At 47.6% G+C, this 13,261-nt stretch overlaps 1 protein-coding gene across 3 annotated transcripts in view; it reads left to right on the plus strand.

The window, feature by feature from the left end:
• Positions 1-13,261, plus strand: part of FIBCD1 (fibrinogen C domain containing 1) — a 69,681-nt gene that overhangs the window by 21,442 nt on the left and 34,978 nt on the right. For 2 of the 3 annotated variants that reach the window (XM_079961383.1, XM_079961382.1), the window contains one exon: positions 12,213-12,689. In XM_079961383.1, the coding sequence (XP_079817509.1) occupies positions 12,213-12,689 (477 nt within the window). Of the gene's footprint in view, positions 1-9,704; positions 9,833-12,212; positions 12,690-13,261 lie in introns of those variants that run through there. The other variant, XM_079961384.1, reaches the window with a different exon arrangement.

A 13,261-nucleotide genomic window follows, 5' to 3' on the forward strand; every position in this document is an offset into this window, starting at 1 on the left:
TGCTCTTATGCTCAAATCCTGCTTGTTGCTTTCCCACAGACAGCTGGTCAGCCACTGTGAGATCAGGAGGCTGAACTTGATGGGCAATTGGCTTGATTCCTCAGGGCTTTTCTGATATTCTTATCAGAATAGTGGGCCCCACCAAGCCCTGAGTTCCTGCTGCTTGCCTGAGGGTGCCATCGCGGAGCCTGTCCAAATCCATTTTGTAACTTTGCTTCCAGTGAAACATGGCCTCAAGCCCACACATGGAGTCAAAATCGCCTGGGTTGTTTTTTGTTTTGTTTTTCATGTTGTTCAGCAGATCTGAATACTATTATTATTTTTTTTAAAAAAACACCACCGTGCTAAATTGTCTCAAGATGCTTCGCTTATTGACTCTTGACATCTTGTGTTTGGAGGCACACAAACCCCCCAAATGACAATGCAGCATCTCTGTTGCTGCTTTAAGGCAATCACCAGAGCTGCTGCCTGGTTTCTGCCAGTGATCCCTTGGCCAAGTGATTTGTAGCTCTTCAGCTGGACACATAAAAGAAAGTTCTTCATGCAATGCATAGTTAAGTCTATGGAACTTCTTCCCACAAGAGGCAGTGATGGCCACCAACCTGGATGGCTTTAAAAGAAGACTGGACAAATTCATGGAGGAGGAGAGGGCTATCAATGGCTACTAGCTACAATGGCCATGCTCTGTCTCTACAACTGGAGGCAGCAATGCTTCTGAACAGATGTGGGCTCTTAGCCACTCCAAGCCAAAGGTGTGATCTTTCTTGCCAACCCCTAGATATGCCCTTGCTTCTGAATATGTTGCTGGAAACCATGATGCTCCTGTGTTCAGATCCTTCTTGCTGGTTGGCCATCTTTGGGGGGGGGGAGATGCTGGACTAGATGGGCCCAGTGGTGGAGCTTCATGCTCCGGCACCGGGGGTGGAGAGCAGGCAGGGTCGGGGCTGGCGCACGTCCCAGGGTGTGGCGCACTGCCCACAGGGGCTTAACGTGCGTCCTGGGGGCGTGACGATCAGCACTGGCGGGGGGGGGCAGCCCCAATGGCACCCCACCAGGATGGCACTGCTGGGGGCGGTGTGCTCCCCCCCCCCCGTACTCCTCTTCCTCCATCAGTGGACGGGCCATTGGCCTGATCCAGTAGGCTCTTCTTATGGACAGAATGTGTGCCATTTCTGTGGCCTATTCCCAGCAATAAGGGCCTACATTTCTAGCAGAGAAGACAGGAACTCCAGTGCAGTAACATAACACCCGTCATCTCCCCATGTGCCTAATCCAGATCATTGCTGAAGTTGCCTTAATGCAAATGGCTGCAGGGGTGGAGGACAAAGGATGCTGGAAGGAAGATGTCACTCCAGACAGAAACTCACAGGAGAGGCAAGGACAAGGCTTGGAGGAGGGGAAGGGGAACTTTGTCAATGCAGCAATTTCTCTGTCTCTTTTTCCACCTCCCAAGAGGAAAGTAGTTGTCTTTTGTTTCTTTGAATATGCAGCTCATCCCCCCCCCGCCCCCCCTGCTGTGAGGCCTCAATCCATTCTGACAGCTGCATCTGAGGTCAGGAGAAAATCATAGCCTCCGTGTTGCAGGTGTAATGGAAAGCAGGGGGAAAGTTGGCAGGAATGGAGTAAGGAAATGAATGCAACCACAGGGAGAGAGCTGAGCCTCCTTGTGGGGTGAGGCAGCAAAGAAAGCCAATGGTTATTGACTGATTTTTATACTACTTTTTCCTCCAATGAGTTCAAAGTGGCGTACATGGTCCCCTTGCTCATTTAACCCCAACAACAACCCTGTGAGGTAGGTTAGGTTGAGAGGCAATGACTTGCCCCAGGTCACCCAGTGAGCTTCATGGCCAAGGGGTTTTTTTAACCCTGGTCTACCAGGTACTAGTCCAACACTCTTAAGCACTATACCACACTGGTCTCAGTGTATGGCAGTGGTAGACACTGGTAGGGGTGTGATAAGGCATTGTTTTCTGCTCTGCCTTCTTTTTCAGTGCAGGCAGCGCTGTTTCTGTTCTACAGCAGTTCACCCTCTGCCCAGAACTATGTTATTTGTCCCATTGTCCACAGTGGCGAGCTCACGTTACCATCATCATCAATATTCCACCTTTTCACAGACTGGGACTCAAGGCAGTTTATACAATTTAAAACAACACAGATAAAATACAAAAAGCTCAAAATGTATAAAAGTTAATTGCTAAAAAGTGCTTATATTCTAATAGAATTAAAACATTTAAAAAGCCAACAACCAAATCTAGAAATACAGATAATAAGAACGGCACAGCACCATTAAAAGCACAAAAAACAGTCAGCCCCCAAAATACTTGTTGGAATAAAACAGTCTTCACCTGCTGGCAGAAGGGCATAAAGGAGAGAGCCAGTCTAGCTTCTCCAGGGAGGGAGTTCTAAAGCTTGGGGCAGCCACCAAGAAGGCCTTCTCCCGTGTCCGCACCAAGCCTACCTGTGAGGGTGGCAGGACGGAGAGAAGGGCCTCCCCAAAACAGTGGCGTAGCGTGGGGGTGCAGGGGGGGCCGGCCACACCGGGCGCAACATCTGGGGGTTAGGGTTAGGGATAGGGTTAGGGGGCGCAAATCCAGGGTTAGGGGGCGCAAATTACTTGCCTTGCCCCGGGTGCTGACAACCCACGCTACACCACTGCCCCAAAATATCTCAGAGCCAGGGCTGGTTCATATGGGAGGACAGTGTCCTTCAGAAAGCCTGGGCCTAAGCTGCAACTTATGTAACTTATGTAATTAACCATGTAAGGGACACATGTCATTACACTGTTCCACTCCCTCAATACAAAGGAAATGCAATGCACCTGCAGAAAAACATAGTTACATATCATTTGGAGACTGAAAGCAGCAGCAATAGCCAATGGTGAATTCACTGGACTGAATTCTGGTCTGGACACAGGGTGAATAAGTGAGCATTGGCAGTTCCTGGACACATTTTTTGTTTCATCAGGATTCTCTGATACCCCTCACCAGTGGGGTATATGTTGACTGTGGTCACATTGATGGCATATATTGAATGCATATTGAAGTTCTGTGGTTTCCTCCAAAGAACCTGGGAACTGTAGTTTACCACCTCACAGTTCTACAGTTCCCAGACCCCTTAAACTACAATTCCCAGGATTCTTTGGGGGAATCCATGTGCTTTAAATGTATGGTGTGGATGTGACTTACAGCTCCCATCATCCCCGATAGCATGGCAAGGGATGATGGGAATTGTAGTCCAAAGCACCTATAGGACACTATATTGGCTAATCGTATGGGACAAGTTCAGTATATTTCCATAAGGCATAATGGTGCTAAAGGAAGACCATGATAAGATATGGGTTGTATTCAAATAAGTTCTACTCAGAGTTGACCTGTTAAAAATAATGCCCATTCATTTCAATGGGTCTGTGCTTAATAGGACTATTGTTGGATACAACCCTCTATAAACCTCCCTCTCCAAAACCCCTTATATTTGTTTGCCTTTCATTTATATATTACTCATACCTGCTTCTTTCATACTCAGCCCAAAAAACACTCTCTCAGGAGCTTCATATAAGATTAAAAAGTAAAATCAATCAATATCCACTTAAGCCAACGTAAGCAGTACAGCTCACAGGTCTCCTTTCTCCTGAGTTTGCCTGATTTGAGGGAGGGTGTTTTGGGTAAGCCCTGAAAGAAAGAGAAGGTGTTGCATTTGTGAAATGATTTGTTATGCAGGGAGGGGTGGACAAGTTACGGGCCTCCTGGTTTCCTTGCATTATCGTTCTGCTTTTCATTTTTATAGCAGAAGAAGGTGATTTTGCTAGGAAAAGAAAGTTGAAAAGTAAAATGTAGTTGAAAGAAACTAACACCCCTCTCCCCAGCCATTGCTGTGTGAACAGAAACTGACCTAGAGGCAAATAAGGAAGGCTCTTCAGAGGACAATCCCTCAGCCACATTCGACACAGAGAAAGAAAGCCTCAACAGCACTTGGCTAGTCTGCAGTGAATGTAAGGGCCGGCCTTGTCATTGCTGTTGGTCAGGCAGCAGAGTGTGCTGTGTGACCTGCTCTGTAACCCTTTAAGCTAACCTGCTGTTGCCCTCAACTCATGTATGCTAGAGTCCCAAAGGGCGACTCAACTGCCTATTTGTTTAGCTTTTGTGTATGGAATAATGGGAGGCACCATCTTGGCCTCAGGCTGAGATGCAGAACCTGAGACCTGGGGGCTGGATGCTGCCTCCCCAAGTAGGCTGCCTTGGGACTATCCCTAGGCCACACCCCTCACTGGCCTTCCTTTTCGATCTGCTTGAGTGTTTTTTGATTGGTTGGAATATGACCTTAAACTCTGATAATGCCACATGGTTGACTGGATGGAGGATAGAGAGGGCTTTGTGAATGTAGAAGCCAGCCTACTGTACAAAGGTAAATTTTCCATTTCTTTCTCTGCCCACCTTTTCCTCTGGCCCTGCCCACCACTGGCATATGGCCCCTGGAAGGCTGCCCAGGAGGGAATGTGGCCCTCGGGCCTAAAGAGATTCCCCACCTCTTGGGCTGGCTTTACTGGACGGGTTGGTGATGCAACTGGATTGTATTGCACATGCCCCCACCCCCCAAAAAAGAAGAAGATTATAGCAGATCAGCCCTGAAAAACATCAAGAGAACATCCCACCACCACCAAATTTCTACACCAGAGCACAACAGTTTGACAAGGCATCATCAGGAGTCTCCATAAGAAGCAAGTGAACAAAGGAGTGTGATTTAAGAGGATTGTGCTCATGGAGCGCAGCACTGGAGACTTAGGAGGCCTTTGTAATAAGTGGTTGAAAATAAGTGGAAGAAATAGATGCAGCATCCAGCAAAGGCAAAATCAGGACAGGCCCCCAGAGTCCAGCAAGCTTTAGTACACTAGCCTGCTCTGCTAAGCTTCTTTCTGTTTCTCCGGCATCCAAAGTAACCACTACAAAATTGCACACTGGTGTTCAAGCATCAGCTCATTGCAGATACAAACCTCTGGTCCGGCTCCCTCCGAGGTGCTCAATCTGGGTTATATCATGATCCAGTTCTGCAGATCACAGCGGACATAAGAACATAAGAATGGAAGAAAGCCTGCTGAATTAGGCCAAAGGGGGCCCATCTGGTGCAGAATCCTGTTCTCCTGATGGCTAATGCCTGTGGGAAACCTGCAAGCAGGATTTGAGTGCATGAGCCCTCTCATTCAGAAGCACTGGCATTCAGAAGCACTGCTGCCTCCAACTGTGCAGGCAGAACACAGCCATCATGGCGAGTAGCCTTTGATACCTCTTTGATAAATCATGGTTAGTAGCCCTCGTGGAATGGGTATATATGGGTTAAGAGAATCTCACAAGTACTGTAAACTGGTTTAACTTATTTATTCATTCTATAAATTTATACATTGCTTGTTTTTTTCTTACACACACACACACACACACACACACACAGGTTTTCAAAGAGAATAAAACAATAAAATTATTGGTAAAAAAACAATTAAAAGCAACTATTTAAAACATTCTAAGAAACAAAATTAGAAATAAACTAAAATTAAATAAAAATATAGACCAGCATTCTACATGTCTGGTTAGGCATGTCTAAACAATAACATTTTTAGCAGGTGCTTTAAAAAGTACAACGAAGGCATCTGCCTGAAGTGAATAGGCAGGGAGTTCCAAGGTGTAGGTGCTGTCAAACTGAAGGATCAATTTCTTCCAAATGCAGAACTGGTATTATGTGGCACCTGTAACATTGCCAGGTCTACAAAACAAAGCAGTCATCGGGGCCTGGTAGGGACCCCAAGATCTCCTGCAATGCTTTTGCAAAGTTTTTTTGCAGATAAAGTCGCTCAGATTTGGAAGGAGGTAGACTCCACCGTGAGAGCAGGGCCGGGGCAGGAGAGTGCCGGAGTTCTGTCTAGTCCTGCTAAATGGGATCAGTTTCAACCTGTTACCTCCAAGGATGTGGACAGGCTGCTTGGACGAGTGAAACCAACCACTTGTCTCCTTGATCCTTGTCCATCCTGGCTGATAAAAGCAAGCCGGGAAGGGCTGGGCAATGGGCTCCGAGGGGTGCTGAATGCTTTCCTCTGCGAGGGAGCCTTCCCGCTGAAAGAGGCGGTCATTAAACCGCTTCTTAAAAAAACATCTTTAGATCTGGCCAATATGGCCAACTATTGCCCAGTCTCAAATCTTCCATTCTTGGGCAAGGTGATTGAGTGGGTGGTTGCTGAACAACTCCAAGCACGCCTGGAGAATGCGGACCATTTGGATCCCTTCCAGTCGGGATTCAGACCTCACCATGGGACTGAAACTGTCTTGGTCGTGCTGGTCGATGATCTCTGGTGGGCTAGGGACAAAGGTGAGAGATGTTTCCTAGTTCTGCTGCATCTCTCAGTGGCTTTTGAGACCATCGACCATAACATCCTTCTGGACTGTCTTGAGGGGCTGGGAGCACTGTTATACAGTGGTTCTGCTCCTTTCTCCTGGGACGTGTTCAGAAAGTGGTGGTGGGGGATGAGTGTTCAGACCCCTGGGCTCTCACTTGTGGGGTGCCTCAGGGTTCCATCCTCTCCCCCATGCTTTTTAATATCTACATGAAGCCACTGAGAGAGATCATCAGGGGGTTTGGGCTGGGTGTTCATCAATATGTGGATGATACGCAGCTCTACCTCTCTTTTAAATCAGAACCAGTGAAAGCTGTGAAGGTCCTGTGTGAGTGTCTGGAGGCGGTTGGAGGATGGATGGCGACTAACGGATTGAGGTTGAATCTGGCAAGACAAAAGTACTGTTCTTGGGGAACAGGGGGTGGGCTGCTGTGAAGGACTCCCTGATCCTGAATGGGATAACTGTGCCCCTGAAGGACCAGGTACGCAGCCTGAGTCATTTTGGACTCACAGCTGTCCATGGAGGCGCAGGTTACTTCTGGGCAGCTGTCTACCAGCTCCATCTGGTATGCAGTCTGAGACCCTATCTGCCCACAGACTGTCTCGCCAGAGTGGTGCATGCTCTAGTTATCTCCTGCTTGGACAATTGGACAATGCGCTCTACGTGGGGCTACCTTTGAAGGTGACCCGGAAACTACAAGTAATCCAGAATGCAGCAGCTAGACTGATCACTGGGAGTGGCCACCGGGACCACATAACACCGGTCCTGAGAGATCTGCATTGGCTCCCAGTACGTTTCCGAGCACAATTCAAAGTGTTGGTGCTGACCTTTAAAGCCCTAAACGGCCTCGGTCCTGTATACCTGAAGGAGTGTCTCCACCCCCATCATCCAGCCCAGACACTGAGGTCCAGTGCCAAGGGCCTTCTGGCGGTTCCCTCGCTGCAAGAAGTGAGGTTACAGGGAACCAGGCAGAGAGCCTTCTCAGTAGTGGTGCCTGCCCTGTGGAAGGCCCTCCACCGATGTCAAGGCAATAAGCAACTATTTTACTTTTAAAAGACAACTGAAGGCGGCCCTGTTTAGGAACGTTTTTAATGTTTGAGGCTGTATTGTTTTTAATATTCGGTTGGAAGCCGCCCAGAGTGGGCAGGGTGTTAATAATAAATTATTATTATTATTATTATTATTATTATTATTATTATTATTAAGCAGATATTGGGTAAGGCGAGATCTCACAGGCAAACACATTGAACTTGGCCTAGTAGCAGATAGGCAACCAGTGCAGATCTCTGAGTACAAGTGTTATATGCTCACACAGCTTCACTCCTGTCAGCAGTCATGCTGCAGCATTCTGCACGAACTCCATCTTCCACAAAAATCTTTGTAGAAACATGATGGACTTGTGAACAAGCACATGTGAAATTGCACTGGAAATAATGGGTTGCATCCAATGCTAGTCCTGCTCAGAGTAGACCCACTGGAGTTATCAGAAATGGCTAATTTAGATCCATAAATTTCAGCAGGTTTACTCTTGAGTGGGACTGGCATCAGAAACCACTCTCATCTTTTGGATTCTGCGTGAGTTTTCACCATGATCTGTCTGTTCATTTGTAGCATTTATTATTAAAAGAAAATGGAAACTTTAGGGGGAGAAGTGCAAAAATGCTCCAGGCAGGCTGGGTTTTTTTTTGGGGGGGGGGGCATTATTATTAGTGATGAGACATTACAAGGTCCCAAAGGTCAGAGTTATCCCCAACCAGCATCCTATTGCTGCAAACTTTGCAGAATCAACCGCACACCTCGGAGAGTGTGGCTCTGAAAAGGAATTGGTGCCCTGGGCCATTTCCAAATAAGACTCCCTGCTCTAAAAACACTGCCCCTGCCTTCACCTCCCCTCTCTCCGTGTCCCATCTCCTTGCTTTTTTATTAACGAAAGAGATTCATGATTCATGCAGCAATGAGATGTTTTCTCACTGCAAACCGCCAGACTCATTAAAGAGTCATGAGGTCCGTGAACCTCTTCGGTAGGCGAGGCGCTGGGGTGACTCCAGAGTCACGGTGGAAGGAATTCCTGACCGGAACCAGGTCTCGCCATTTGGCCCTGCTGGAAGCGGGGACTGCTTATTGTCGCACTAAATAAAAACGAATCCAACCACAGAAGCGCATCTGTTCCGTGACCCCTCCGTCGTTATTATTTCATAGAGCAGGCACCCAAGTGAGCCGTATATCAACTGCGCCCTTCTGTCTAACTAACTACCTGGTAGAAAGATGTCTCCGAGGAGTGAACATTTATCTGTTCACCTTCAGAGAACAACCCCCGCTCTGTATGATCAGCCAGGTATCTTAGGATAGGGAAGGTGAATTACAGGAAATAATAATAATAATAATAATAATAATAATAATAATAATAATAATATGAAATAGATGCATCCAACTAAGTTCTCATCAGAGTAGACCTATTGACATTAATGGATTTACTATAGTCATGCCCATTATTACTCTGAGTAGGAGAAACATTGGATACAGCACCACATTTATGCTAAGAATAACTGATTTGAGTGTGCGTGTGTTTTTAAACATCAAAAGAAAACAGAATCAAGTGGTGTATAAATTTATGGAATAAGTATATTAAATAATTAATAACCTTAATTAACCTGGAGCAGTGTGGTATAGTGGTTAGAGTGTTGGTCTGTGAATGTCAGACAGTGGTTTAAATCAGTCATGAAGCTCACTGGGCAACCTTGGGTCACAGTCCCTGTCTCTCAGTCTAACCTACCTCCCGCTTCTGTACTTGGTTCAAAATATTCTTTCCAATGCAAACTGAGGTGGTCAATCACAACAGCTACAAACACAAGCCAGAAGGCCCTTGTTTGAAATCTGCTGTTGGCCACAAGCTCTCTAGATGACTCTAGGGTTGCAATGCCACCTGTCCCTAGAAAAGCATGATCATTCTTTTTTTCTTTTTTTTGGAGAAAAGTGGCCCCTGTCCTGTTTGGACTTCAAGCAGTCTGGACTCCTCCTCCTCCAACTGCGTGGTAGAGGGTTGGTCCAGTGGGAGGAGGAGAACGAGAGACTGAGCAAAGAGTTTGTGCAGGAAAGGGTGGGTCCATGAGGAGGGTAGCGAGAGTGAGAGCCAGAGGGACATGGGCAGAGGGTGGGATGGAGCTGAGAGGAGGAATTTGAGAGAGATTTTTTGCACGGGCAGAGGATGGGTTGCAGGGGGAGGGGGGAGTTGCAGTGCGCAGGCCTTCTATGGTGGAGTCTCAGGTTTTGTGCTAGCAGGGGTGGTTGTGGGTGGGTCGGAGAGTGGGTTTAGAGGGGCCAGGTCCAGTGCAGTAGTTTTTTGCAGACAGAGTGAATAGGGTGGGTCAGAGAGCATGGCAGGGTTTTTGCAAGGCTCTGGTGGAGAGTAGGGGGGCGGCGGATTGTAATGGATTGCTTTGAAGTCATTTCTGCACCAGGTAAAGTAATTTTGTCCCCCCCCCCTGTTCCCACCACCCCCGACCTGTCCTTTTGCCCAACCAAAGGTGACAACCCTACTTTAGACAAGCTATTATTTTCCTCCAGCTTCAACACACACACACACACACACACACACACACATATTGGCAACTACAGTACGGGGACATATCGGCTGTTACGAAGGTTTATTGAGGCTATATATCTCGAGTACTTTTTGTACCCTTGAAAGGCACTCAGCAAGTGCTTATATTCTTATTTTGAAAGTGCCCTTCAACACGACCCTTGGGCAACGGAGTAAGGATTGCTTAAGCAAAGGAGAAACTTTCTGAAATCCCAGTGTGTTGAGATATCCTGGGGGATATCAGTGGGCTTGGGGGGAGGGGAGCATTGCAGCTAACCAGTGGTGTAGTGGCCAGTTCAGAGGCACAGGGTCCTTTCATGACAGTCACAGCCATTAGACAATAAACTTATAATCATGCAATAATTCTAATTAAGGGTGCACCGCAACACTCAGTGCCAATCTATCTGTGTTGCCCTTCAGCTAGATATACTATTGTCTGTTCACATACATGGTCAAATGATTTGGAATGCTCCAGCATCCTTTTTTGGAGTGACTTAGGTTGTGTTCTCCTTGAGCATATATAACAGAACTTGTACCCCATTCTATTGAAACGGAAGCCCCCTTGTGCTGTCAGCAGTGGTGTAGCAAGCTACCCAGCGGTGGGGCGAGCCAGGGCAGGGCACGCTGTCCAGAGCCTCCAAAGAGCCTACCCACCGCCTCTGCCTCAGCTGTAGGGCAGCTGAGGGGTAGGCGATGGGCAGACGCAAGCCCTGCGCTGCTGTTTTGGGCAACACCGAGCCTGCAGGCGCCTGAGCCACTGTGTCACTCCCAAGAGAGATGTGTGGCTCGGGCCCGCTGCAGGCCCCAGCCTACGGTAAGTGCCACCCCCATGATGTGCCCCACTCCTCTGCCCCCCCCCCCAACTACGCCTCTGGCTTAGCTTTGGAGCAGACAGAACAACAACTCCTTGGTGTCCTTCCAGTGTATCTTCTCCAGAGGGACCCTAGGAGAACATCCTCAGTGGCTGCCCTACCTCCTTTCACTCTGATTGGTCTCCATAGTGACTAAGGAGCTTTCCTTTCATGCTGATGGGGCAGTTCTAGGATGCTGGAGACAACGGACCCTGCTGGGACCCATCTGCAGAAAAAGTAATGGGCTTTTGACCTGCTGTGTCCACAGACTACCACACCTCTGCAGCATACCCTAAATGGGAGGGAGATGAGACTCTGATGTCATTTGAGGGGGGCTCAGATCTCCCAGGGTTTTGCACAGTGGGGTCGTCACAGTCAGAGGAAGGCAGATCCTCTGGCTGGGGGGGGGGTATTGGCCCCACAGATTCATCTGGTAGCAATGCCTCTGGAGTTAGCCTTGCATCAGCTTTTCCTTCAGGTTCACAGTCCTTGCCTCCATCACCTCATGAAGCACCAACACCTTGGAATTCCCTGCCAATTGATATTTGGCAGGTGTCTTCACTGTGCCTCCTAAAAACATTTCTGCTTAGGCACAGAGAACATTGATATGTGCTTCGATGTGGTTGCCAGCTTATCATCTTAATTATTTTTCTTAATGCTTTAAACAGTTGTTTTTAACTATTTCAAACTCATAATTTCATTGTTTTATTCTTTTTGTGAACCCATTTGAGATTAAAAAGAACCCTATCAAATGGTAATATAAGAACACAAGAAGAGCTTGCTGGTCATCTAGTCCAGCATCCTCTTCTCACAGAGCCCAACCGTGTGGGAAGCCCATAAGCAAGTCCTAAGTGCAGCAGCAACTCACTGCACTTGTGATTCCCAGCATACTGCCTCTGACAGAGGAGAGATAACATAGCCATCATGAATGGTAGCTGTTGATAACCTCCATAAATTTGTCTAACCTATTTCAAAAGCTATTGAAGTTGGTGGCTGTCCCTGCATCCTGTAAATGGATGGTGAGAGAGTGAACAAGATATGGAGTAAGAATATTCGAAAGTCCCACGGGATCAGACCAATGGCCCACCTAATACAGCATCCTCTTCTAACAGTGGCTGACCAGTTGCTTGAATGGGAAGCCCAACGGTAGGACCTGACCACAAGAACCCTCTCCCCTCCTGTGGTTTCCAATCATGGAGGAAGAGCATATTCACAGTGGCTAGTAGCCATATAATTTAAAAACAACAGATTGTTGAAAAAAATAAATAAAATGAAGAGGAACCCAGCTTCTGGTCCCTGACATGAACTGACTTTCTCTCCCCTCACTTCCCATCCCTACCCATCCCTTGCCATTGCTATGTTGGCCCACAAAGTGGCCATAACCTTCTCTCTGCTTCCGTTTTCTAGAGAATGAGCTGCGGTTATATCCTCTGCACCGTCCTCCTGTCTGTGGCGGTTCTCCTCGCCGTCACTGTCACTGGCGCCATCCTCTTCATGAACCACTACCACACGCCCGTCACGGAATCCCCACCCATCATCAGCACCAATCCCGATGAAGCCAACGCCTTGGTCACCATCGAGAAAGCTGATGGCTCTCGTGTCAACATATTCATCGACCCCAATTGCCCGGACCAGGGCACCGGTTTCACCCGCCTGGAGGGCCTCCAGTCATCTGTCCTGAGGGCTGTGACAGATCTTGATGCCGAGACAAAGTCATCAAAGGGGCAGGAGAGGGCGTTGCTGGTGGGCCTGTCGGATGAGGTGTCCAAAGTTCTCAGCCATGCCACCCAGCTGAGGGCAGACTGTGACGGTCTGAAGAAAGGGCACAGCACCATGGGGCAGGAGCTGAACGCTCTGCAGAATGAGCAAGGCCGTCTCATACAGGTGATGGATGGGAGTGGAGGGGCAAGAGGCTAGTTCCTGTGAACACTTGCCCCGTAAATACACAAGTCATGCAAAGAATAAGTTAGGGACCGATATAGATTGAGATGATTTTCATATGTTATGGACAGGCAGCTAGCAGAACTGCAGTGTGCCCCCCCCATCCCCAATAACTTTTGGCTTGTGTCCCAGGAACAAGTTAAAGCCATTTGAAGGGTCATAGTCAGAGGTCTAGCATCTTTAATTTCAGGGGAAAGGTTAGTTTTTGGAAGAACTCCTGCTTGAAACCCTGGAGAATCACTGTCAGCCAGTGTTGACAGTACTGAATTGGAAGAACCAACGGCCTGACTCAGGATAAGGCAGCTTCCTGTGTTCCATTGCTGCTGACCCCTTGGCTCTCAATCAATTAAAAATGTGGAGTCTCTTTTAAAAAAACATCATTTCAGTTTAAATAAATAAAATAGTAGCTGACCAGAGATTTTCATGAACTGCAGACTGTCCTCTGGATTGGAGGGTTTTAAAATATTTTTAAGTCACTTCCATCCATGTAAAAAACCAAAATCAAATTATATGGA

This window comes from Podarcis cretensis (assembly GCF_951804945.1).
Source record: "Podarcis cretensis genome assembly, chromosome: Z".
Taxonomy (NCBI): domain Eukaryota; kingdom Metazoa; phylum Chordata; class Lepidosauria; order Squamata; family Lacertidae; genus Podarcis; species Podarcis cretensis.